Source organism: Haliotis rufescens, unplaced genomic scaffold (genome assembly GCF_023055435.1).
Source record: "Haliotis rufescens isolate VD_foot unplaced genomic scaffold, xgHalRufe1.0.p SCAF_138, whole genome shotgun sequence".
In the NCBI taxonomy this organism is placed as follows: Eukaryota; Metazoa; Mollusca; class Gastropoda; order Lepetellida; family Haliotidae; genus Haliotis; species Haliotis rufescens.
In genome coordinates, this window is record NW_025963822.1 from 103,873 (window position 1) to 129,051 (window position 25,179).

Consider the following 25,179-nt stretch of genomic DNA (forward strand, 5'->3'; position numbering starts at 1 on the left):
TCTTTCAGCTAGTTATAGATTCTGTAGTAATCAACTTTCTAATAACCTGCATTAATTTTCTTGGTAACCATGGTAACACTTTCCTAAAAAAATCCATGAAAAGATGTACATGTAATGCTTATGGTAGCCAAATAATTAACAAAATTGAGTCAGCTGATCTATATAGTATCTGTTTTAATGGTTTTAATCTCTTTCTTCCCTCTGTTGTCTTGTTGATAAACAAATTCTTTTAAGTTTAGCATACCATATACATTTAAGTGTGGTGAATGTCTGTTTTATTTAAAGGAATGTTTTTTAACCAGATGTGGTTCGTTATAACAATGGGAATTGTTGTTTGTTTTTTTGCATGTGCATGTACATGTAACTAACAGGTTCACATGGTTTTCAAAATTTTGTTGATAGTAAACATTATAATTACAATTCTTTAACATGTTTCAAAATCAAATCAAATAATTTTGTTGTATTTCATGTATATCTATTATTCGCTTGGGCATGGTTCATTCAAAAATGCTCTCATGTTAACAGATATTTACAGTTTGATGGTACAGTGCTACTAGTTAGACTGATATGTGCACTGAGCAGTTTAACTCTGTTACTAATGTGTGTGTGTGTGGTACAGGGAGTCGACTCTGATCTCTACCAACACGATCCTGACCCTGGGGCACCTGGCCGTGGGGTTGAAGGACATCCCCAAGACCGTGGAGTCCATCCTCCAGATCTTCCTGCAGCGCTTCTGCTCCCCTCCCTCCCCACTGGATGTGCTCATCGTGGACCAGCTGGGCTGTATGATCATGACGGGATGTGTACGTAGCTGTAATAAAATCTTCCCCCTCTCAAAGGGAGAGGAGACATATTGTTTTTGCTTGGTTCCCTTCTCCCTTGGTGTTGGCATTCTCATCCCTTTCCAAGCCATAACTTGAAAAACTTTCCATGTATTTCAGTGAAACTTGGCATATACATTTCTTTTCAGCTAAACTGGTGCCTTTTGCTATTAAAATTTTTCCATTATTTTTTTTTATGTTTCCATGGAAACAATTTCGACTTAGTCTGTAGTAGTATATTTGGCTGTTATTGTTTTTCGGATTCACAAACACATTTACAGTACCAACTTGAGCTAATGTATAAAAAAACAGACAGGGAGACATGTTTCATGAGAATACATATTCTAGTTACTTTCTGCCTATGTGCTGGTTCTAAGCACCACTGGAGGCAGAGATTCCGGGTCAGAGTTGGTGTTCAGCAACAAATGCTGGTCGTAAGAGACGACTGAATGGATCGGGTCGTCAGGGTCAGTGCCTTGGTTGATAGCATGTCATCGTACCCCAACAGTGTGGATCGTTGCACACAATATCAATCACTAGATGTTTTGGTTGAGATTATTTGTAGACCATAGGCCATATAGCTGGAATATTGCTGAGTGCAGCGTTAAACCACAAACAAGCTGAAGGCGGAGATGCTGTATTTTCTTAAGGATAGTGCAACAGCTGTGTGGCGGTAGTCCCCATAATACCCACTACAATGAGTTTTGATGTTTTTTCCCCAACGCAAAGACATTATCGTGAGCTAGTAACACAAGAAGTACCATGGAATTATTTTCTTTCCAAAGCATTTTTCCGCTTTCATCCATTTCAGATTGCCATTACATTAATAAACAGATTTGCTTTAATTCATTCGTTTTAACCATGCCTAGTGCTTGGTCATGTCCAAATCTTAAAAGTGTAAGAAGGAACAAATCTCATCAGTCATTTTGACGATAATATAACAATATTTCAAAATTTTCCCTCACTTTTAGATTTAGCAATCTCATTTCGCCCAAAGTAGCATTTCATACCTCATTCTTCCAGATCTTGCAATTAGTAAAGAAATGATCATTCTTTTTTTTTTGTTGGTTGTGGCTTGTGGCTGCAGTCGAATGAGTTCAATGAGCATGACAATGAGTGAAGTGTGAGACCCATGACTGTTGCAGTCCGGGATCTACCAGGAGGTGTTGAGTCTGTTCAGCCAGATCAGTGTGGAGAGCAGCTCCCCCTACAGCAGGGACAAGGATGAGAAGCTGAGGGGCTACCGGTGAGTGTTAACATCCTCCCAACACTCTCATACCCAGCAGCATCTCTGTGGATCAGTCTGCCAGAAAATCTGAAATCTGCAACCAATATTTTCTCTTTCAAACCTCAGCTTAAGACTTTTTCTGTTTCAATTTGTTTTGTGATTTATTGCACTATATAAATGCATTTATTATACCCCCGACCTAAAAGGGCAGGGGTATATTGTTATACCAAGGAATTCCGTCCTTCCTTCCATCCATCCTTCTCAGGAAATATTTGTGTGACCTATAACTTGAAAACTACTGCATAGATGCTTTTCAAACTCAGTAAACACTTTTTATACCTCCTGGAGAGGTGCAGTGAAAAGTTTGATTTCAATATTCGGATTGTTTGAAAAAATACAGCTATTTTTCATTATTTACTTAGAATTTTTTTAGGGAAACATTTGTGCGACCTATAATTAGAAAACTACTTCATGTATTCTTTTCAAATTTAGGGAACAATTTCTATACAAAAAGGAGAGATGCAGTGCACATTTTCATTTTGATAAGTGGATTTCATCATCATCATCATCATCATCATTATTGTTGTTAACTACAAACTCAGGACTAGTTTCCGCTTGTCGTCTGGACTAGTGTCTCAGTCAGTGACCAACATATTGTTGATTTGCTGTACGGATTAGCCAGTATGTCGGATATCTGGGACATTGTTCAAATCAGTGTTAAACCCACCTCACTCGTATCTACCAAATGATGCAGTGTTGTATTTCCCGTGTCTCCAGACAGGTGTCTCAGTCGGTGATCAACGCCTTCGCCAACATCGCGGCCAACATCCAGGGTGAGAGTGAGCAGCAAGACTTGCTGGGCCGCCTGCTGGAGCTGTTCGTACAGATGGGGCTGGAGGGCAAGCGGGCCAGCGAGAAGATCTCCGAGACAATGAAGGTAGATACTCAGGCTGAGACTGATAGTTTAAATTTGGACCTTAAATTGATGTTTGCACATCGATCATACTAAAAGCTGAAATTTTCATTACTCACTCACTGTAATGAAATTTGTAACATGTGTAGTTAGTAGTGAGGCTCAAAACATATGTAACATTTTCCACGATATTTGAAATTTTGATCTTTATTTCACCTTTGTGCTAAATTGCCCTACACTGTAAACGTCATCTCCTCAGAAACCACTTAAATAATGCAGCTGAAACTTCACAGGTTGGTTGTTTCCAGCTATGATGACACTCCAATTTGTTCAAGCGCTTCGAATCTGATTTTCAAGATGGCCACCCCGGTAGCCATGTTGAAAAAGCTGTTCATGCCATTTGTAAACACAATGTAATGAAATTTGGTATTTATCTTTGTTGTGGGATTCCACACGTACATTTTGACCATGCTCTTAAATTCTCTCAAATAAATATTAACTCTGTAAATTTCTCCCCTGAAATTGTCAGACTTTGATATATAATTTGTATGTTTCTCCTCATAGTGTATAACAATCATTAGAATTGAGTTAACTATGCAGAGAATATTTGAATACAAACACTGATAGCAACGTTTGTTAAGTGTCTGTCTTTGTGGACATTTTTAACTGTTGACTTCGTGTCCAGGTGAGCTACAGTGCTGTGGCACTATTTTTGATGTTATGACTTTATTGTTCATAAGAGGTAGCAAATCTGTATTCTATGATGTTTATACTGAATTATTTAAGTCTGGATGCCTGAATTGAGTGGTTGTTGTGATTGTGTTTCCAGGCATCAAGCAGTGCTGGGAACCTAGGGGTGTTAATCCCTGTCATAGCTGTGGTGAGTATGCATAGGCTGGCCTCTCCATACAGCAGATGTCACACACTTGCTCCCCCGTGGGGAGTCAGGGTTAGAATAGGTCCCCAGCAACCTGTGTTGGTTGTAGGAGGCTACCAAATGGATCAGGTGATCAGTGTCTTGGTTGATAGCGCGTGGTACCTTGATGGCTCGGATTGTTATGAATCACTGGATTGTCTGGTCCAGACTCTTGATTATTTACATATTTACTGTCATCATGTAGCTGGAATACTGCTGAGTGCTGCATTAAACAAGAAAGAAACAAACAAACAAAGAAGACCTGCATCACTTCAGGCTTTCCTACCACATCAAGCTGACATGCAGTGATATAAGTAAAATAATGAAGAAGCATTAAAACCAAACTCACTCACTCACTCACTCACTCACACATTCTCGAACTCACTCACTCACATTCACTCACACATTCACTCACACATTCACTCACTCACTCACTCACTCACTCACTGTGTTGGGACGTATGCCTGCAAACTTAGCAACAGGATGCTTTTTTCTTACTTTAACTGACCAGTAAAGATGTCTGAGAGTGGATTTCTGTTTCATGATGAACCTTGGGATAACTTTTTCTTTAATAACCTTCTGAAATAGGTTTGCTTTTCAGCACAAGAAACTAGCACTGTGTGACTATCTCAACTTGTTAAGGTTATGAAATGTGGTGTAAAACAATAAACATTCACTCCTGACATGAGAAGCACTTTACTTAACAAGAAAGACCTAATGTTCTTTTCATTATGTATTGTCTTTTTTAGTATTTTACCTAAATTGAAAAACATCACTTGTTTCATTGACATTTCAAAGTGATGTAAATTTCACTTGAGTTTACTTCACTCGGACAAGTACAGTTTCATACATCTATCACAAAATATACAACATTTTTTCTTTAGTTGACAAGAAGACTGCCCCCAATTCGAGACCCCAACCGCCGCCTCCACAAGCTGTTCCAGGACTTCTGGCAGTACTGTGTCGTGATGGGCTTCACCGAGGAGGAGTCAGGTAGGCTGTCACCTCGCGTTGTGGGGCAGTGGGCATCTTCCCCAGGCAACAGAGTTAACTGACTTTAAAAGTCCAGTTTCCACCATCTTCCCGAGGCAAGAGAGTTAACTGACTTTAAAAGTCCAGTTTCCACCATCTTCCCGAGGCAAGAGAGTTAACTCACTTTAAAAGTCCCGTTTCCACCATCTTCCCGAGGCAAGAGAGTTAACTCACTTTAAAAGTCCCGTTTCCACCATCTTCCCGAGGCAAGAGAGTTAACTCACTTTAAAAGTCCCGTTTCCACCATCTTCCCGAGGCAAGAGAGTTAACTCAATATAAAAGATCAGTTTCCACCATCTTCCCGAGGCAAGAGAGTTACCTCACTTTAAAAGATCAGTTTCCACCATCTTCCCGAGGCAAGAGAGTTAACTGACTTTAAAAGTCCTGCTTCCACCGTCTTCCCGAGGCAAGAGAGTTAACTCACTTTAAAAGATCATTTTCCACCATCTTCCCGGGGCAAGAGAGTTAACTCACTATAAAAGATCAGTTTCCACCATCTTCCCGAGGCAAGAGAGTTAACTGACTATAAAAGTCCTGCTTCCACCATCTTCCCGAGGCAAGAGAGTTAACTGACCATGATATTGCTGTTAGGTTGCTCAAGTGCTGTAAGACCATGCTCACTCACTCAACCTGTTGTACACACATATAATCCACTTTACTCTGTGCGGGGCATTAATAGAAACAAGACCCGTGAAGATACGGGGTAGAATAGGTCTTCAGCAACCCATGCTTGTCGTAAGATAGGGTGGTCAGGCTCGCTGACTTGGTTGATGCATGTCATTGTATCCCGATTGTGTAGATTGATGTTCATGATATCAATTACTGGATTATCTGATCCAGGCTTGATTACACACAGACCACCGACATATAGCTGTAATATTGCTTAGTGCGGCGTTAAACAACAAAAAAACAATCAATAAACGAAACAAAAGCATTTGAATTTTGAAGATCTTCTTTTAGGGCCTCGACCAGTATTTTTTAAACTAAAAAATGGGAAAATTCAGCATCCAGATTGAAATATGTTGAAAATAAATATGCTGACTCATGAAGTATACAAACAGGTGGGAGAGTAAGGTGCATGAAAGGTAGATATCCTTGCCACGTACACTTTGATAACTACTGCAGTGGGGTGGTCACACGTTCTACAATCTCATTAAAATCAGATCTTAGTTCTCGCCATTGCTTAACAAAGATCTGAGGACATCCCATTACGGGTCACACCAGAACGACCTTTGATCCGACCAATCAAAGCATCGCTTACCAGATCGTGAAAGTGACAGTCGGAATGTGTTTCCTAATCATGCAACCACGAAAACGTGAACACAGGATATTCCGAACGACAGTTACGGCCCATGCGACTGATTCCGTCAAAATTATCGTCTGTCTCTCGCTTCCTTGGGATAAACATTTGAACGGAGGAGGCTTTGCAAAGTACCCGGGAAGCACTGCCATACAATCTCAACCATATATTAGACATTCCGGAATGTTCGTTTGTTCAGTTTTCAAAATTTTAATTGAGAACTGTGTCAACATATTTTTCAAGCCTAGTCTGAAATGGAAGTCCCCTGGTTGAAACGAGTGCCGTAAGGCTCGAGAAAACTGCTTTGTAATTGGCTGATGTCGACTTCTTGTTAGTCATTTCAGTGGTCAGTCAAAGTTCGCGAAAGGTCGCTCTGACGTGACCCATAATGGGATGTCCTCAGATCTTTGTTCAGCGACAGCGAGAACTTAGATCTGATTTTAATGAGATTGCACGTTCTATGTTCTGTGTGCTCTTGCAGGGTTCTGGCCCCAGGACTGGTACGAGGCGGTGTGCGAGATCTCCACCAAGTCACCGCTGCTGATTGCAAGAGACCATCTCCGTAAGGAGCTGAAGTACAGTGCTGCTCTCCGCAACGATACAGTTGGTCAGGTCAGTTCTCAATTGAATCAGTCGTATTGATAACTTCTTTGAGAGGCATTTTGAAGTTGGAGTATTAAGTAAGGATAAGATATATGGATGAACAACTTCTTTATTACAATTAGGAGTGACGTTTCGGTGTAGGTTCCAACTACGTCATCAAGCAAGTGATGTACAGAGTTTGGTTGATGAGTACCATCAACTCATCAAAGACCCCATTCAGTCATAATCCTTTTTTCTTATACGACTGGCTTCCCTGGTTAATATGTTTACCTTATATCACTCCTATTGTGAACATAACAGGCTTCTCCACTCCAGTGTACTCTACTGTATAAAAACTGCCTCCCACCTGTATATATGCTTGTCAACCATATTCTGCACATCACTTGTCGCTCCTATTTGAAATAAAGAGCTTTTCATCCATATGTCTTATCCTTACTTAATTGTTCTTATTATAGTATGAATACAAAAGAAATGGTAAAACATCTATTCTCCGCCAATATCTGTTTAAGAGGGCATTTAGCTAATGGTCAGAGCATCAGCCCAGAAACTGGCTGGTTCGGAGTCAGTATACTGTGTCTGAGTTGGGTATCCGTGCTAAAATGCTGGATGGTTTCTCAGTAGGCTAGCACTATAAAACTGGCACTATTCAGCGTTAGAAATTGGCACTTGTCCTGTAGTCCTTGCCAAACTGTCCAATAGTTAAGGTATCATAAGGACCAGTAGAAATTTGCCATTTTTAAGGGTTTTGCTATATGTTATCATTGTAAGGACTGGTGGAGTAGACCCGTGAAGATCCGGGGTAGAATACGTCTTCAGCAACCCATGCTTGCCGTAAAAGGCGACTATGCTTATCGTAAAAGGCGACGTGGATCGATGCTCATGATATTAATCACTGGATTGTCTGGTCCAGACCTGATTACTTTATAGACTGCCGTTATATAGCTGGAATATTGCTGAGTGCGGCGTAAAACAACAAACCAACCAACCAACTAGTGGACTAAAACTGTTAGTTTCTACCACTGCTATTCTGGATGTGTACAAGCAGACACACGTGCACACACACGCACCCATGCACCCATGCGCACATGCACAGATACATCACTGTATAAGTGCAGTTATCCTGAGCGTGACACTAAGGCCTGTTTCAAGTTTGTCCATGTAGAAGGCTCCCAACAATAACCGACCCGTGAAGATCCGGGGTAGAATTGGTCTTCAGCAACCCAGGCTTGCCATAAAAGACGACTATGCTTGTCGTAAGAGGCAACTAACAGGATCGGGTGGTCAGGGTCACTGACTTGGTTGATGCATGTCATCGTATCCCAGTTGCATGGATCGCTGCTCCTGATGTCAGTCACTGCCTTGTGTCTTCCTGTAAGTGTGTTGCTTCCTGGAAAAGATGTCATGACAGTTAAGTCTGGTGGCTCCAGAGGCGATGGGGTTGATGAGTTCACATCCCTCTTCTATTCACACACATAACATACCAACCTATCATGTGATTTTGTTTGCTTTGAGAGTTAGGTACTGTGTGAACCCAATCTCATTCAAATCTGATCTTAGTGCTTGATACTGCTACACATAGATCTGAGGACATCCCATTACAGGTCACGCCAGAATGACCAGTGAAATGACCAACAAGAAGTTGACATTAGCGGCACTAGTTTCAAACTAGTACGTTGAAAACTATTTTGACACAATTCTTGATTTAAAATTTGAAAACTGAACAAAAGAAAATTCTAGATTGTCTGATAGATGACTCAGATTGTGTGGTAGTGCTTCCCGTGGGTTAGGGGAAGTCTTTTCCATTTCAAATGTTTATTGGTGTGGTGGGACCGCCTCTTCCCGAGGGCCTGGGTTCAATTCCCCACATGGGTACAATGTGAAAAGCAGCGTAAAACCATTCTTGCTCCTTTCCTCCCTCCCTCCCTCCCTCACTCACTCACTCACTCACTCACTCACGCTCACACTCACACTCACACTCACTCACTCACTCACTCACTCACTCACACACTCACACACTCACTCACTCACTCACTCACTCACTGAATGATTACAAAACACGTCACTTTCTCAATCTGGTAAGCAACGTTTTGATTGGTCGGATGAAAGGTCGTTCTGACATGACCCAAAATGGGATGTCCTCAGATCTTTGTTTAGTGGTGGCTAGAACTAAGATCTGATTTATGAGATGGCATGTGAACCCCTCTTTGTCAAAATCTGGGATCTGCCTCTGAAAGTACCATCAATGTCTGCTTGTATGGAAGTGACACACAGACAGTTGTGTTTGGCTACCTGGCTGACGATGTGATGCTCTGTTCTGCTCCAGGCTGATGTGAATGGGTTTCGGATGAAGATCTGCACAGTCCTGGACAACCCACCAGAAGTGGTGCCCATCATCAACCGACTGAGCTTTGCCCAGCTGACGTACCTCATGTCCGTCTACAAGTTGGAGACACTCAGGTCAGTCCTCAACGGAGATACTCTCGTGTTTGCTTCGTCTTTGCCTTTTCTCTGTACTGGGTACAGGGAGTTATCTAGACCTGTCCAGAGACAGCAGGGGTCGATTTAACTGCTGACCCGTTGGCCCGTGGCTAGTAAAAACTGCCAAGGCCTTGCTAAAACATAAATTAGATGGCCCATCTGGCTTGTCAAATTTTCACCCCTTCTCATCTAAGTTTAATTTTCTTTATTTGGACACTTCTCGTGAATCATGTAATTTTGATGAGAAAATATTTAGGGGGGATGAGGTCATGTGAATGGTTAACTCAAAGAAAGATAAATAATATGTTGATCATCTTGGTAGAATGACAACAAGTTAGTTTGGAGAAGGGCCAGTAACTTTTAAAAGGAGCAAGCCCTGCTGGCTACATACAAATTTGTTGGACATATTCAGCTCCGAGTTGGCAGCAGATGTCAGTATAAACTCCCAAATTAGAATTAAGAATTTCCCAATTTATGTTTATATAGTCGTAACTAATGTTTTGACTTTGTAGAGGCAGGGATTTATCTAGACCTGCTCAGAGTCCGATATTCGATCCCAAGTCTGCAGCAATTGTCTGTGAAAATTCGCAAATGGGAATTAATATGTTCCTTTTTCATATGAATATGACTACAACTAATGTGATGGCTTGGTCATGGTCATTTGTATTACACTGATAACAGGACCCAAAAGGAGGAATAGGCTTATGTTTACAGTATTGTATTGTTGTACGCACTTCCCAGTTCATGTTGTAATAGTCATAACTAATGTTGGTTGAGTTGTCTTAGGTACATATTCCCAGCCTGGAGTCATAGAAATACAAGGTTCCTGTTATAGGTCTTTGAAAGGCATTAGGAAGTGATACACATAAGAAGAGAATTTATGGATGGCAACTTCTTTATTATGAGGAACACAACGTTTCAGAGTACATGCTTACTCCTTCATCAGGTGAATGAATGCCATGAGGCAGAGAGCATAATATATGTACCGTATTCAACGTAATAAGCGCCCAGGGCGCTCTCAAAATTAGAAATAGGGGGCTCTTATTAGAATATTATTTTGGTGGAGAAAAAAACAGAGTTGAAAGATAAATTTCGTGGTTTATGCTGAAGGTCTGAACTGTTTATATACGACAGATATATTTTTCCAGAATTTAATTGCCCATAATTAAGGGTGCATATAACATACGAGTGTGTATTATACACGAATAAATAAGTCTTGAGTACATTGATCAATCGGAAGAGATGCTAATTGGGATTGTTTACTTGCCAACATATTAGCAAATGTCGCCGTGGGCGCTTTTTAGAGCAGGGCGCTTATTACGTCGAATACGGAAATCACCTATCAGTGCCAATCATCTGTTGGCTTCCCTTGTTATTTTCCACCTTTTGTTATTGTATTAATTTTGTTGTCCTTACCTGTACATATATATGCTCTCTGCCTCATGGCATTCATTCACCTGATGAAGGAGTAAGCATATACTCCGAAACGATGTGTTCCTCATGATAAAGAAGCTGACATCCACATATTCTCTTCCCCTGTTGTTATCAAGGTAGACACAATTTTATGGATAACAACTTCTTTAATACTGAAAAAAGCGACGTTTCAGGAAAGATCCTTATACCGTTGTCAAGCAAGACTGCTTTAAAACGGTATAAGATCTATACTGAAATGTATAATAAAATTGTGTCTATCTTGTCATCCGTCAACTATTAAGTAATGCCTATCAAACAGTTTATCCTGTTGTTATAGTTACTACTAATGTGATCTTGTAATCTTATCATTTATTCACTTATAACAGCACCAATAAAGAGGAAACGGCTTTAAAGCTCAGTTTAATATAATTGCATTGAATGGAATGTTAAAATACAATGTTATACTATCTATACTATTTAAAAATTCAAATTTGTATGAAATAACAATTATTTTCCCAGTTTGCCTGCACAATGGCAGTTTGTTTCTATGTAGGTCCGTGGGGTAGAGGGGACCTAAGACCCTTAATTGCAAAGGCCATCATCACCACCTTCATCCTTTTTACCTCTCTCTTCCAGAATTATGCATTCCAATGACCTGTATGCATTCCACGGTCTGTTTGAGTACCTCCAGGACAAGACCCTCTTCAAAGACAAAGACAGTAAGTTTCTGTTACCAGATTATTAAATATACAAGTGATGTGTTTTCTGCCTGTTCCGTGCAACTAAGGCTGATTGGGTGATACCATACTCCTTAGGTTAGGGCTTGCTATCCGTAAAGGTTATAGAGATCAATAATCGCCAACTAATATCGATCAATTATCAAAGTTATCGAATTAAAGAAGTAACTTTAAGCATATGAGCAAGAAGGTCTGAAAAGAAATCAACATTTCACACCACTGGTGAGCAGTGACACATTTATGCATTGATTACTTAGAGGACATTTGACATGAAACAAAAACGGTTGCTTTCTGTCTTCGACAACTGACATTATTGACAATAACAAGTCTGTTTTGGCAAGTTTAAGCTTTATTTCAGCACAATAGTTTATGTGAATGATTATTGATGATTTATTGAACAATTTTATATTGATAATCATTAATATTTCTTCCCATTGACGATAATTCTGATTATCGATCTTTTTAGCCAGCCCTACCTTAGATAGAGATATAGATGTTCATGATTTCATGCACTGGTTTGCCAGATCCAGACTTGGTTATTTACAGGGCACAATGATCCGTGCGATCCGATACGTATCAAGATACCTTGCTCACGATCCAATACGATACTTGCATGTGCTCTTTTCTGGGTGCGTAAGCCATGTTTTTCATAGACAGGATAGCCAAATACCTGGCATGCTGACCATTTTCAGTTGCCAGTGTCAAGTATGGCACATGGGTGAAAATATTAACATTTTCACTACTCACTACTCATTTTACTCGTGATTTGTGCTTGGTGTAACATTTATTAAAGAATTCATTTAAGGTAAGAATCGACACTTTTAACTTAGTGTGCGATTGTGATCGATACTTGTATCAAGAAGTTCAAAATTGCTGGTGTATCGTCCTGCTACTACGACAGATAGTGTTTGACGGTGCTCTGTTTACCAACGTCTTGTTTCAGGCATGTGGCAGTGTATCATGATAGTAGCAGAGAAAGTGTTCGAGAGATTTCTGGATGTCATTGCTGCCAGGGTGAGACCGAAACTTAGTGAATCCACAACTTAGCAGTGGGGATTCTGACTTAGAATACATCCCCAGCAACCTATGCTGGTCGTAAGGGGGACTTCGTGGATTGGGTGGTCAGACTTGGTGACTTGGTTGATGGCGGGTCAACAAACCCCGACAGCGTGGTTCGTTGCTTGTATTCGCTTGTATTTACCCGCCGAAGACCTGGGTTCGATTCCTGACATGGGTACAATGTGTGAAGCCCATTTCTGGTGTCCCCCGCCGTGATATTGCTGGAATATTGCTAAAAGCGGCGTAAAAACCATACTCATTCATTCATTCATTCGTTGCTTGTAATGTCAGTCCCTGGATTGTTGAGTCCACACTCGATTATTTACAGGCTGCCATCATATTGCTGGAACATCACTGAGCACAGCATTATACAGCAAAGAAACACATGTTCAACATCAAAAAAACCTTTTGAATCAAGTTCCAACTGTGCCCACAGTATATTTCCATTGTTGAAAATTTTCACTTTTTGTACAGCAAACACTGAATCACATAAATCCAGTTTTTGCAAGAAATGCATACCTGCATATGCAAATTGAGATAGGGATGCAAGTGTGTGCACCTTCAGTTTTTTGCGCTGTACTCGGACGTTTTATAGACTTCTTTTATGTCGTCGGATTATATGTTTTTGGAAATCATACTATTTTTACAACATGTTCATTCTCACTATAATGAGGGGTGTGGTGTCACACAGACATCGTCAACAGTCAGATGATGGCTTGTATTTAAGATAAATGAGTGAGATGTTCTACAGTTGTTCATGTGATTACTAGAAAACTACGAATGTTTCTTAAGCATCCCCAAAAAACATAACGTACGAACATATTACAACACTATGTTACGAAGTCATTCAGTGATATGTTTTCACCCAAACTAACACTGTCCTGCAGCCTCGGACAGAGGAACGTGAAAGAGAGTTGGACATCCATGCCCAGTTCTTGCTGGTCAAGTTCAACCACATACAGAAGGCCATCCGACGAGTAGCAGACAAGTTCCTCTCCTACCTTGTGGACAGGTGGGTGAAGCTCTCTGTGTGCTGACAAAATCGACACAATTAAACAAAATAGAGTCCTCATATCTCACCAGGGCTTGATGGAAGTGACCTGTGGAAAGAATGATATTCAAAGGACAAGGACCCATATTCCACAAAGCAATCGTAATGCTAAGGTGATCGTAACTCACCATACTTTAACATAGACCAGAGGTCCAGATAACCTTTTGAGCAATTGAGTTTTTACTCTAGGGTTTGTTGTTTAATTGGGTTATTACATTTTTCATTGGGTAACCAATATTTTTTCGCTCATCTATATTGGGGTTTTCCCAAAATTAGTGGACATCTTAAGATTTCAACAAAAGTGAAATAATGTTTTTGATGTATGTAACTGTTCTAAATATATAGGCTTGACTCGAGAAGTAACTTAGCTCTTAACTGTGTTTCGGAAATTAGCTCATTTGTACGCAAGCTGAAAAAGCTTCATTGGGTTTTTACGCGTGCTGTCTTTATAATTTAAGTTTTTCATTTAATGCATGCGTTTCTATACGCCAGCTAATTAAAAGTAATTGGGTTTTGAATAACGCAAATATGCTGCTTATCTGTAGCTCTGTAGACTTTCAGCAGTCATGGAGCTAGATCGCTTTGTGGAACGGGGCCTTCATTGCTCTCCAACAGAATATTATGGTTCTATTTTTTTCAAGGTGAATCATCCTGGACTTCTGTCAGTGTGGAGTAGATTGAAAAAATATGCACCAGCATAGATGTAATTTAGTTCAGCTTTTAGAAAAATAAATAAATTCTGCAGCGTTAGAAATTGGCACTAGTCCTATAGTCCTGGCCAAACTGCCCAATAGTTAAGGTATCATAAGGACTAGTAGACATGTGCCATTTTTAAGGGTTTTGCTATATGTTATCATTATAAGAGCTAGTGGACTAAAAATGTTAGTTTCTACCACTGTTCTGACCTCTGGGTAAATTAAAAAGTATTTTGCATGAAAATATTTTTGTGTTTATGGTGTAAGTACTGTATGATGTGGGGCAAAAAAGCCTTCTGGAGGAGGTACAGTGTGAAGTTTGTTGCAGGTTTCCACATTTACTGTGGAGCGGGACGGTGTTGAGGACGATGCTTGACATCCTTCAGGTGCTGTCCAAGTCTCTCGAGATGGTAAGTATGTATATCAAATATGGGTAATGGATCCGGCCATCTGCCTCAGTGGATTTGTTGAGTGCGTGTCATCGTACCTCAAGGGGGCATGGGTGACCTAGTCGTCTAAGGCGCTGGATTTGCTGTGCAGAGTTGCGTCCCTCGGGCACGCCAGGAACCTATGATTGTGGGTTCACCCCGATTATGTTTCTAGGTTTGTCAACACCATGCCTGTGCTCGTGGGTTTCACCGAAGTGGTAAACATCTGAGACCTGCTTCATTTCAGGCTTTCCTCCCACATTAAGCTGACACGCCGTGATATAACTGGAATACTGTTAAAAGCGGCATTTAACCCAACTCACTCACTCACTCACTTCTGAAGGAAGGCATGTCACTCACTCACTCACTCACTCACTCACTCACTCACTCACTCACTCACTCACTCACTCATACCTCAACAGAGTTAATCATTGCTCATAATATCAGTCACTGGGCAACAAACAAATTGTGGTAATCACCTTACTTCAGTTACACTGTTTTGAGGGCTGTGTTGTACACTGATAGTCTTCTTGCCTCTGATTCAGGACCCCCACCAAGATGCTCCCGAAATGCCCATCCCAAACACCAGGTACAAGCTGAGAGTGATGGACACCATGGTTGACAGAGAGGTATGTACGTCATGGGACGGAGGAGATGGGCAAATCTGGTTGTTTAAACATATTTGTGTGTTTTAACAGATTTTGTACAAGGAATACTTTTCTGGATTGATTACAGCACTCAAATCGGTCAAAAGTCCCATGACCAAGTGGGCACAGGCTGCCGAGCTGTCTTAGGTGCCACAGTTTGCTCTGAAGAGTTGTGTCCCTTCCTTGTGCCAGAAACCTCTGATCATGATCTTGAATTCCAGATTCTCTGATTTGTTTCTTGGTTTGTCAGCACCATATATACCCAACTTTTGGGTAATCTCCAATACCTGTATCACTACAGACTTTGTTCCCAAATTGAGCTGATATGCTGTCATGTAACTAAAATACTGTCAAAGGGACGTTATACCTGTGAAGATCTGGTGTAGAAAAGGTCTTCAGCAACCCATGCTTGCAGTAAAAAACGACTAGCTTGTCGTAAAGTGACTAACAGGATCGAGTGGACAGGCTCGCATGTCATCATAACCCAACTGCGTGGTTCGATGCTCATGATGTCAATCACTGGATTGTCTGGTCCAGCCTCGATTATTTACGGACTGCCATCATATAGGTAGCTGGAATATTGCTGAGTACAGCGTTAAACAACAAACATACAAACAAACAAGGGACATTAAAGCAAACTCACTCACATGGCCAAGACTACCAACTTGCCTGGTATGTGGCTCTAAATGACAAATGTTGTAGACATCTACCAACATATTTCAATCCTAATGAATCAGAGGTCACATGTTGACATTTTCCAGAATCATGCCCATCTTATGTTTGGTTTAATATTTCAGACGACGGTGAAGGATTTCGCAGCTCGCAGTGCCGGCATCCTGCAGGAGTCGATGAAGTGGGCGCCCAACGCAACGCGGTCCCACCTGATCGAGTACCTCCTGCAGCAGGACAACTCCTCGGAGGGGCTGTTCCAGCACAGCGGGCTCGCCCTCGCCACGGAGAGCGTCCTCAACTACGCCGGCTACAACCAGAATGCTGCTCCACTGGGGGTAGGTGGTGGAGGTGTGACATTGTCACAGTGGTGCTGGGCCGATGGGGTAGCCTAGTGGGTTAAGTGTTCGCTTGTCACCCGGGTTCGATTCCTGACATGGGTACAATGTGTGAAACCCATTTCTTGTGTCCCCTGCCGTGACATTGCTGGAATATTGCTAAAAGCAGCGTAAAACAATACTCATTTGTCAGTGTCTTAAAGAAGTTATGGAGGAGGAGCTATATCACTGACTGACTTCCATCACTTTGCAATGGTAAGTGATGACTTGTTTGTTCCCATGGACAGGACCACCTAAATAGAATGTCTGCCCGGAGAGCAGAAGGTCGGTGGTTCAATCCCTTTTTGTGTCATACCAAAAGATGGTACTTGTTGTTTTCCCTGCCTGGCACTTGGCTTTAAGGGAATAAAGCAAGGACAGGTCGTCTTGGAGTCAGTATGCTGTGTATGAGTGGGGTATCCATGTTAAACTGTGGCATGGTATCTCAGTCGGCTAGGACTATAAAACCGGCATTAATCCGGACCAGTTCTATCTGCCAAAAAGACCTTTGCATGCATGTAGCTATATAAGTGTAATAATCTTGAACCCAAAGCAATGTTAAACCCCATTTAACCTCACTTTCTACAGACAGCCACACTGGACCGGCGGCCCACCTGCGTCAACACGGACAGCTCTAACTTCATGGCAAACCTCAGTCTCCGAAGCAGATACCTTGGAGAGGTGAGTTACCTCCCTTTGTTAGATATAATCATCATGAACTGTTGTTAAACATCTCTCAGTCCGAGGCAAGCATGTCCACTAGCTAATACCAAAGCCTAGTTTCTACCCTTCATATCAAGCCAACTTTTCTTGGTTCTACCGTGGTGCCACCTCGAGGTCACGAGACCCCTTGTAATAGAACGTGATATCCAATCAGATATTAGTCACTGGGTTTCTGGTCGATCTGGAAGATTGCTGAGTGTGTTTCTTTAGTGATCTGATATAGAATACTGTTGTGTCTGTGTTGGTGTGTTCACTGCCAGTCTGTCTGTGTCAGTATATGTGTTCACTGCCAGTCTGTCTGTGACAGGTGTCGGGGATGTTGAGCATCAGTGAGAGTGAGGAGGAACTGGCCAAGACACTGTGCAAGAAACTGGAGGCGGCACTGCTGGACTCTAAGTCAGGTGAGTTGGCAGATGCAAGACGCTGTGCAATAAACTGCTGGATTCTAAATCAGGTGAGTTGACAGATGCAAGACGCTGTGCAATAAACTGCTGGATTCTAAGTCAGGTGAGTTGACAGATGCAAGACGCTGTGCAATAAACTGCTGGATTCTAAATCAGGTGAGTTGACAGATGCAAGACACTGTGCAATAAACTGCTGGATTCTAAGTCAGATGAGTTCACAGATGCAAGTGCTGTGCAAGAAACTACAGGCAGCACTGCTAAATTGATGGATCTTACAGGTGTGACATATATCAGCAGGGCATATCGTAACAGTGCATTGTGTTTCTGAAGAGATTTTGCCTGATGGTGATTTTGGCTATTTCTTGTGTTCCAGATGAGGCTTGCAAGCAGGCAATGCTCCGAATCTGTTCACTGCAGATTACTACAAAAAGTGAGTTACTGGTAGGGAGATAAGAGACACTGACAGAGATAAGGAAGTATTCTAGGAATTGAATCACCAGTGGACATCATAAGACACTCAGAAGCATTGTTAGATACCAAGAATAATTGCAGTAACGATGTTGATTCCAGCATCATTGAGCAGGTCTCTGTCTGTAACATCTGTATCTGTAAAGTGTCTCCAAGCTTCACACCCATGGGGATTCCAGGGTAAAAGCAGTCCCCAATCTCATTAAAATCAGACCTGAGTTCTCGCTACCACTAAACAAAGATCTGAAGACATCCCATTAGGGGTCACGTCAGAACGACCTTTCATCCGACCAATGAGAGCGTCGCTTACCAGATCATGAAAGTGACAGTCGGAATGTGATTTCTAATCATACAACCTCGAAAACTTTAACACAGGGTATTCCGAACGATAGTTACAGGTTTAACAACTGAATCCATATAATCTAGACCATCTATTAGCCATTCCAGAATGTTCTTTTGTTTAGGTTTCAAATTTGTAATCGAGAATTTGTCAAAATATGTTTCGAAGCGTAGTCGCCAATTTGAAATTAGTGCCGTAAAGCACGAGAAAGCTGCCTTCTGATTGGTCATTCTATTGGTCTGTCAAAGTTCGCACAAGGTCGGTCTGATGTGACCCGTAATGGGATGTCCTCAGATCTTTGTTTAGCGGTAGCGAGAACTAAGGTCTGATTTTAATGAGATTGAAGTAGTCCCAAGCCACCGATTCTAGTTGTCAGAGGCCCCGAATGGCTCAGACAATCAGGCTTGGTGACTTGGCTTAATGCCTGTCACTGTACCTCGATACCGCCTCCGTGGTCTAGTGGTAGAGCGTCCGCCTGGAGAGCGGGGTTCGATCCCCGGCCGCGTCATACCAAAAGACGTTAAAAGATGGTACTTGTTGTTACCCTGTCTGGCGCTCGGCATAAAGGGGCTAAAACAAGGACTGGTCGGCTCGGAGTCAGTATACTGTGTCTGAGTTGGGTATTCATGTTAAACTGCGGCATGGTATCTCAGTGTGCTAGCACTAGAAATCGGCATCAGTCCGGACTAGTACAAGCAGCCACACACACACACACACACGTGCATGGACGTCGCTATATAAGTGCAATAATCTTGGATGCGACGTTAAACCCCATTTCACCCCACCTCACCTCACCTGTACCTCGATGGGGTGGATCGTTTCTCACAATATAAATCACTGGATTGTCTGGTCCAGACTCTGTTATTCACGGGCTGTCATCGTGTTGCTGGAGTATTGCTGAGTGCAGTGTTTAACAGCTAACAGGATCAGTCTGTCATCCTTATCTATATGTAGATACCCTCATGTTTGTTTCTGCCTCTAGACTTGAGTCGACATCTTCTCCATGCCCTGTGCTGGACACCAGTGCGTCACTTCAAGGAGAAGATAATGGAGATCAGTGTTGCATGCTGGGAGTGGTTGTTGGCTGCCAGATCAAACCTTGCCATAGAGGTAATAATAGTAGTAGTAGAAATAATAGTAATAATAATAATACATTGAACTCAAGAACTCTTCTCTTTCTGTGTTCAAGCTAAAAACTCATCTTCACAGATACTACTCCTGATTTTATAATAATACTACTACTACTAATAATAATAATACCGTATTCGACGTAATAAGCGCCCCGCTCAAATAAGCGCCCACGCGATATTTGCTGATATATGTTGGCTAGTGAACAATCCCAATTAGCACCCCTTCCAATTGATCAATGTACACAAGATTTATTTATTTGTGTATAATACGCACTCATGTGTTATATGCTTCCTTAATTAGGGGCAATTAAATTTTGGAAAAATATATCTGTCGTTATAATACGCACAGTCCTTTCTTTTGTATCATTTCAGGCTGTCAGCATAAACCACGAAATTTACAATCTTTCAACTCTGGTTTTTTTTTCACCAAAATTTTATTCTAATAAGAGCCCTCTATTTCAAGTTTTGAGAGCGCTTATTACGTCAAATACGGTATGTGCATTTGTTAGGCACTATCTTCCATCAACTATGTTGTTTCTCAAAGCACACATGATGAATGTGATAAAATCAAGAGTAGTATTTGTGAAGGAGAAGAGTTTTTAGCTTGAACACAGAACACGTTCAATTGGGATAGGTCCACAAGTGTAGGATCCCAGTGTGTGAAGGTCTCTGTTCGCAGGCTCTGTGATCGCATGTCATCATGCACTGATGACGTTCATCCATGCTCATGCCTTTAATCACATGTTTGTCTGTTCTTAGACTTGATTATTTACCGGCTGATGTAATTTAGATGGAATAATGCTAACTGGCACAAAGCGACGATGAAAATCTTGATCACATAATGTATTCTTGTGTCATTGTATCACATATATGTTTAGGTTGATTATGCAGATACATAGCTGCTGTAGGGAAGTCTGCAGAGCAAAGCAGAATTAATTATCTTACGCTGATGACGAAGTTGCATTATTGTATCAAAAACTGTATTGGTTGATGGGAATGTATATGGCTACATCAATCACTTGTACTCCACAGCAATACCGGTATGTGGATGTATGTTTCAGTTGTTGTGTGAGATGGCCGCTGCTTGGCAGATGAGTATTGACCTGAAACTGGGGATATTTGAGGAGGACACGCCCATTCCCGACCCCCTGGCGCGTCGGGAAGACGAGATCCTGTCGCCCAACCCGCCCTATGTCATGCCGCACCAGATCTGGACGAAGGTGTGTCACTGTCGTCATTTACCTGTAGAAATTGAAATGTAGTTACCGGTAGATTTAGCTGCGATAAATTGAATTTGGAACCCAACACATCTGGAAATCTGGAACATTTTGCACCATGTCATAAGTGCGAGTGGCTAAAAATAGCGTTAACTGCATCTGGAAACTTTGCGACAACCAGTTTATGTGATTACCAAAGATGAATGGTACTTTTGCACATGTTATTTTTTATGACTAGGAAGCGGTGTGATAAAATGTTTTATCATCCAAAACTGGCTCCCACAGGAGATATCACTTGGGTGAGATCAAGCGATATCTACATTGTAGATATTGCTGCAATGAAATTGCATCACAATGCTTTGCAGACCATTGTGACATCACTGGTTACCATGACGTCACAATCAAATGACATCACTAATGGCTCTTCTACTCAAGCTGTTAGCAGTACTTTTTACACTCAAGACACTGCTTATTACTGTCTACAAACTGAAAAAGTTGGAAGAATGATGTTGGATGATAAATAAAATCTCACCCTCTTGTCTTTTTGATATCAAATATATCAACACTCGTTGATATATTTGACATCAAAAGACACTTGGATGAGATTCTCTATAAGCGTCAGTCAGTGTTTTTTAACTATAGATGCATCTGCTGTTGTTGTTGGCAAGGTAGGTTGAAGAAGTGTGTTTATCTAACAGTAGTATAATAAGGCTGGCATATGTCTGGAGTACTCAGTGTTATGTGGAGCAACTTGATCAGATGTGGCAGGTTAGTGAACCTTCCTGATTAGACTATTGACACTGAGTTTAGGTAACAGGTTGCGAGGGATTATGTATTGTGGAAGTGACTAAAAGAAGTATGCCACTTGCAGGTTTTTGCAGTACTTTCCTGCTCCCAAAACCTTCCAGATTTACGGCATATAAACAGTAACGTTTTTTTGTCTATCACAGTTTGTCATCATATATATATACCCTGTGTCACTAAGGTCTTGGGGGTAGAATAGGTCTTCACTAGCCCATGCTTGCCGTAAAAGGCGTCTATGCTAACGGGATCAGGTGGTCAGGCTCGCTGACTTGGTTGATGCATATCACCGATCCCAATTGCTTGGATCGATGCTCATGATGTCAATTACTGTATTGTCTGGTCCAGACTCGATTATTTACAGACCGCTGTCATATAGCTGGCATATTACTGAGTGTGGCATTAAACAACAAACAAACACTAAGGGCTTGCATCCCATGTACACTGGCCTGACATGACAGAAGTACTGCTCAAATCGGTTATTATTGCCAACTGATTGACTCTCTGGTTGTCAGTTTCTAGCGGAGAGACTTGAGATCGCCAAGTACAGCAATGCCTCCCAAGTGGACATCTTCCTGACTCTGCTGAACAAGTCTCTCCCGGTCAGTGTGGGCAAGAAGTCCGGCATCATCTCCAGACACACCGCTGCCATCGGACCCAGAGTTAGGTGAGTTACTTTACAGTTAGGTGAGTCACTTTTCAGTTCGGTGAGTCACTTCATAGTTAGGTGAGTCTCTTCATTGTCAGGTGAGTCACTTTACAGTCAGGTTAGTCACTTTTCAGTTTGGTGAGTCACTTCATAGTTAGGTGAGTCTCTTCATTGTCAGGTGAGTCATTTTTTAGTCAGGTGAGTCACTTTTCAGTCAGGTTGGTCACTTTTCAATCAGGTTGGTCACTTTACGGTTAGGTGAGTCACTTTTCAGTCATGTCAGGTTGGACACTTTACAGTTGGGTGAGTCACTGTACAGTGTGGTGAGTCACTTTACAGTTAGGTGAGTCACTTTTCAGTTATTTTAATCACTTTAGTCAGGTGAGTCACTTCCATTTGGTGAGTCACATTACAGTTAGGTGAGTCACTTTACAGTTAAGTGAATAACTTTACAGTCAGGTGAGTCACTTTACAGTCAGGTTTGTCACTGTAGACTGTACAGTGAGGTGAGTCAGTTTACAGTTAGGTCAGTCTCTTCAATTAGGTGAGTCACACAGTTAGGTGAGCCATTTCACGGTAAGGTGAGTCACTTTGAAGTTACGTGTGTCACTTTACGGTTAGATGAGTCACTTTACAGTTAGGTGAGTCACTTTACAGTTAGGTAAGTCACTTTTCAGTTAGATGAGACACTTTACAGTTAGGTGAGACACTTTACAGTTAGTTGAGTCTATGCCTGGATGCATACCTGGATGTACTGGACATCAGAGTTAGAATACTATGTAAGACTGCATCTGACACAGCATGTATGATGTATTGGGTGTCTGATATGATAAATGACAATTATCACTTTGCCCTTCAGACTTCTGTCAATGGGTCTGTCCCTCCTCCAGGGTGATCTGCTTCCGAACACGTCCGCCAAGAGTGTTCTCAGAGAACGCATCTACGCCTCCACTCTTGACTTCTTTTGGTGAGTCATATCTTCCAAATACTGGTGTCTTAGAGTTAGAGCAATTACTTGCTCATTTGATACGATATTTTAATCGGTTTAAGCCAAGTTGTTTAGACCAAAAATCCAAATGAAAAGATCAATACCCAAAACTGTCACTGAGTATTTTAACAGTTGTTGCTTGTATGTACAAGGTTTATACTTAAATTGGAAGAAATATCATTGCAGACATTTGAAAAAACACAATCCATTCTTTTTTTATATGCTTGTGCGTGAGTGCATGTTCATTATTTATGACAAACCTTAAACAGGTTTAGCATATTGTCTTTTGAAAATAAATATGAAATAAAACCGTTGTATGTGCTAATTAAGCATAGCAAGTTGAGTTTGAATACAAAATATTACGTGCAATGTACATATACTGGCTGACTTGGTTGATGCATGTCATCGTAAACCCAATTGCGTAAATCGATGCTCATGATATCCATCACTGGATTGTCTGGTCCTGGTCGATAATTTACAGACCACTGTCATATAGCTGAAAATATTGCTGAGTGCGGAGTTAAACACCCCCCCCCCCCCCCCCCCCCCACACACACACACACACACACATACAGCAGATTGTGTAGTTATTAATGTTGATGGTCCATGTGTTGGACAGCGGCCCCATCATTTGTCCGTCACAGAAGGGGTCTGACCTGCGGGAGGACATCATCACCCTCATCAAGTTCTTCCAGCTGATTCATGCAGACAAGAAGTATCTCACTTCCAATGTCATGACCTTTGGATGTAAGTTCAACTTGGTGAAACTCATTTATCATACAGAATGACATAACATAGAGGAATAAAATATTATATTGCAAAATGGTTTGTGTTTTCCAGGATTGTAAACTTCTTGATTATTTTAAGGGCACAGGGTGCCGTTGTACGAAGCTACTTTAGTGCTAAGGTGATTGTAACTCACATGTATACGTTGACATAGACTTACGACAGTAGTGGAGCTATGGTTGTTTTGTACAACAGCACCCAGGTGACCAGTCATCTAAGGCATCACTTTACGCTGTTCAGAGCTGTGTCCTTGGTTCTGCCAGACAGTATTGTGGCCATATGGCCTAAAGTACAATTGATACTAACTCATAATATATTGTCACCTGAATATACAGAAATTACATCTTCTTGAATCTGATATTAAAACATGTTTTAATGAAGGCTAAAAATTAAATAGTCTTGGTTCTCAGGCACCGCCTGCATCATCATAAAGTCTGCCTCATGTTTCGTTTTTATTTCCATTTAAAAGAAAAAATAAACAACTTCTAATACTTAAAAACAATGCGATCCAGTATAGCACACAGTTACTTCCCTTTACATGTTCACTGGTTTACTGTGCATCTCGTGTTATGGTCATGGAGGCAATAGGAGTTTGTATGCTTGTTTATGTAGGGAGGCCCTTTCCCAGATTGATGGTACACAACTGTTTATTTGGGTACCTACTAGTTTGAACAAGCAAAAAAAAAGCCACCACCAACCCACCCGATGTTTTCAAAAGTCACTGCCTGAGAGCCAATTCTATTATTTTTTTAAGCCTAAGTAGCGACTGAAAGAATAACATGTTTGTTTTGTGAGTTGATAACAATTATCATCAACATTTCTGATTTACTGTCATTGTTCAAGAAAGGAAGATATGTAGATCTTAACTAGGAATACTTGTTACACTTAATCAGACGTGGAATTCATCTTCAATTTCACCTCTGTCACTATTAACAGCATCAATATTTTTAGATTTATGGCACATATTTACATTAAAATTATGTAATGAAATCTAAAATTTACAAAATCTTATAAATGATTTTTCTGGTAACTAACTTACTACAGTATTATCCAAGAAGACATTAATGATTGAATATGTGTTCTTTAACCAGACGAGGAGTCTGCCAGCACTGCCAACACTCTGACAATCAGCGGCATGGCTACCGACATGAGATCCCAGACCGGAAGCTGGATGAACACCATCAAGAGCGGGTCGTCCACTTACTCCAAGAGATCTGCAAGTATGTAGCATTACACTGTCACCATGGAGATACCTCAGCAATAGCTGAATAAGAAAAAACAATTATGTCAGCAAAAAATATGTGTT

General features: G+C 41.2%; 1 protein-coding gene across 3 annotated transcripts in view; it reads left to right on the forward strand.

The window, feature by feature from the left end:
* The window catches only part of LOC124137851 (phosphatidylinositol 4-kinase alpha-like), an 82,635-nt gene that overhangs the window by 20,372 nt on the left and 37,084 nt on the right, over window positions 1-25,179 (forward strand). For all 3 annotated transcript variants that reach the window (XM_046504326.2, XM_046504327.2, XM_046504328.2), the window contains 22 exons: window positions 620-803; window positions 1,967-2,067; window positions 2,827-2,986; window positions 3,792-3,842; window positions 4,763-4,871; window positions 6,692-6,822; window positions 9,137-9,270; window positions 11,341-11,423; window positions 12,385-12,455; window positions 13,388-13,512; window positions 14,575-14,656; window positions 15,220-15,303; window positions 16,119-16,328; window positions 16,956-17,048; window positions 17,398-17,491; window positions 17,868-17,924; window positions 19,285-19,412; window positions 20,494-20,652; window positions 21,966-22,117; window positions 22,959-23,066; window positions 23,707-23,834; window positions 24,965-25,093. In XM_046504326.2, coding sequence (XP_046360282.2) covers window positions 620-803; window positions 1,967-2,067; window positions 2,827-2,986; window positions 3,792-3,842; window positions 4,763-4,871; window positions 6,692-6,822; window positions 9,137-9,270; window positions 11,341-11,423; window positions 12,385-12,455; window positions 13,388-13,512; window positions 14,575-14,656; window positions 15,220-15,303; window positions 16,119-16,328; window positions 16,956-17,048; window positions 17,398-17,491; window positions 17,868-17,924; window positions 19,285-19,412; window positions 20,494-20,652; window positions 21,966-22,117; window positions 22,959-23,066; window positions 23,707-23,834; window positions 24,965-25,093 — 2,573 coding nt within the window. The remainder of the gene's footprint in view (window positions 1-619; window positions 804-1,966; window positions 2,068-2,826; window positions 2,987-3,791; window positions 3,843-4,762; window positions 4,872-6,691; window positions 6,823-9,136; window positions 9,271-11,340; window positions 11,424-12,384; window positions 12,456-13,387; window positions 13,513-14,574; window positions 14,657-15,219; window positions 15,304-16,118; window positions 16,329-16,955; window positions 17,049-17,397; window positions 17,492-17,867; window positions 17,925-19,284; window positions 19,413-20,493; window positions 20,653-21,965; window positions 22,118-22,958; window positions 23,067-23,706; window positions 23,835-24,964; window positions 25,094-25,179) is intronic.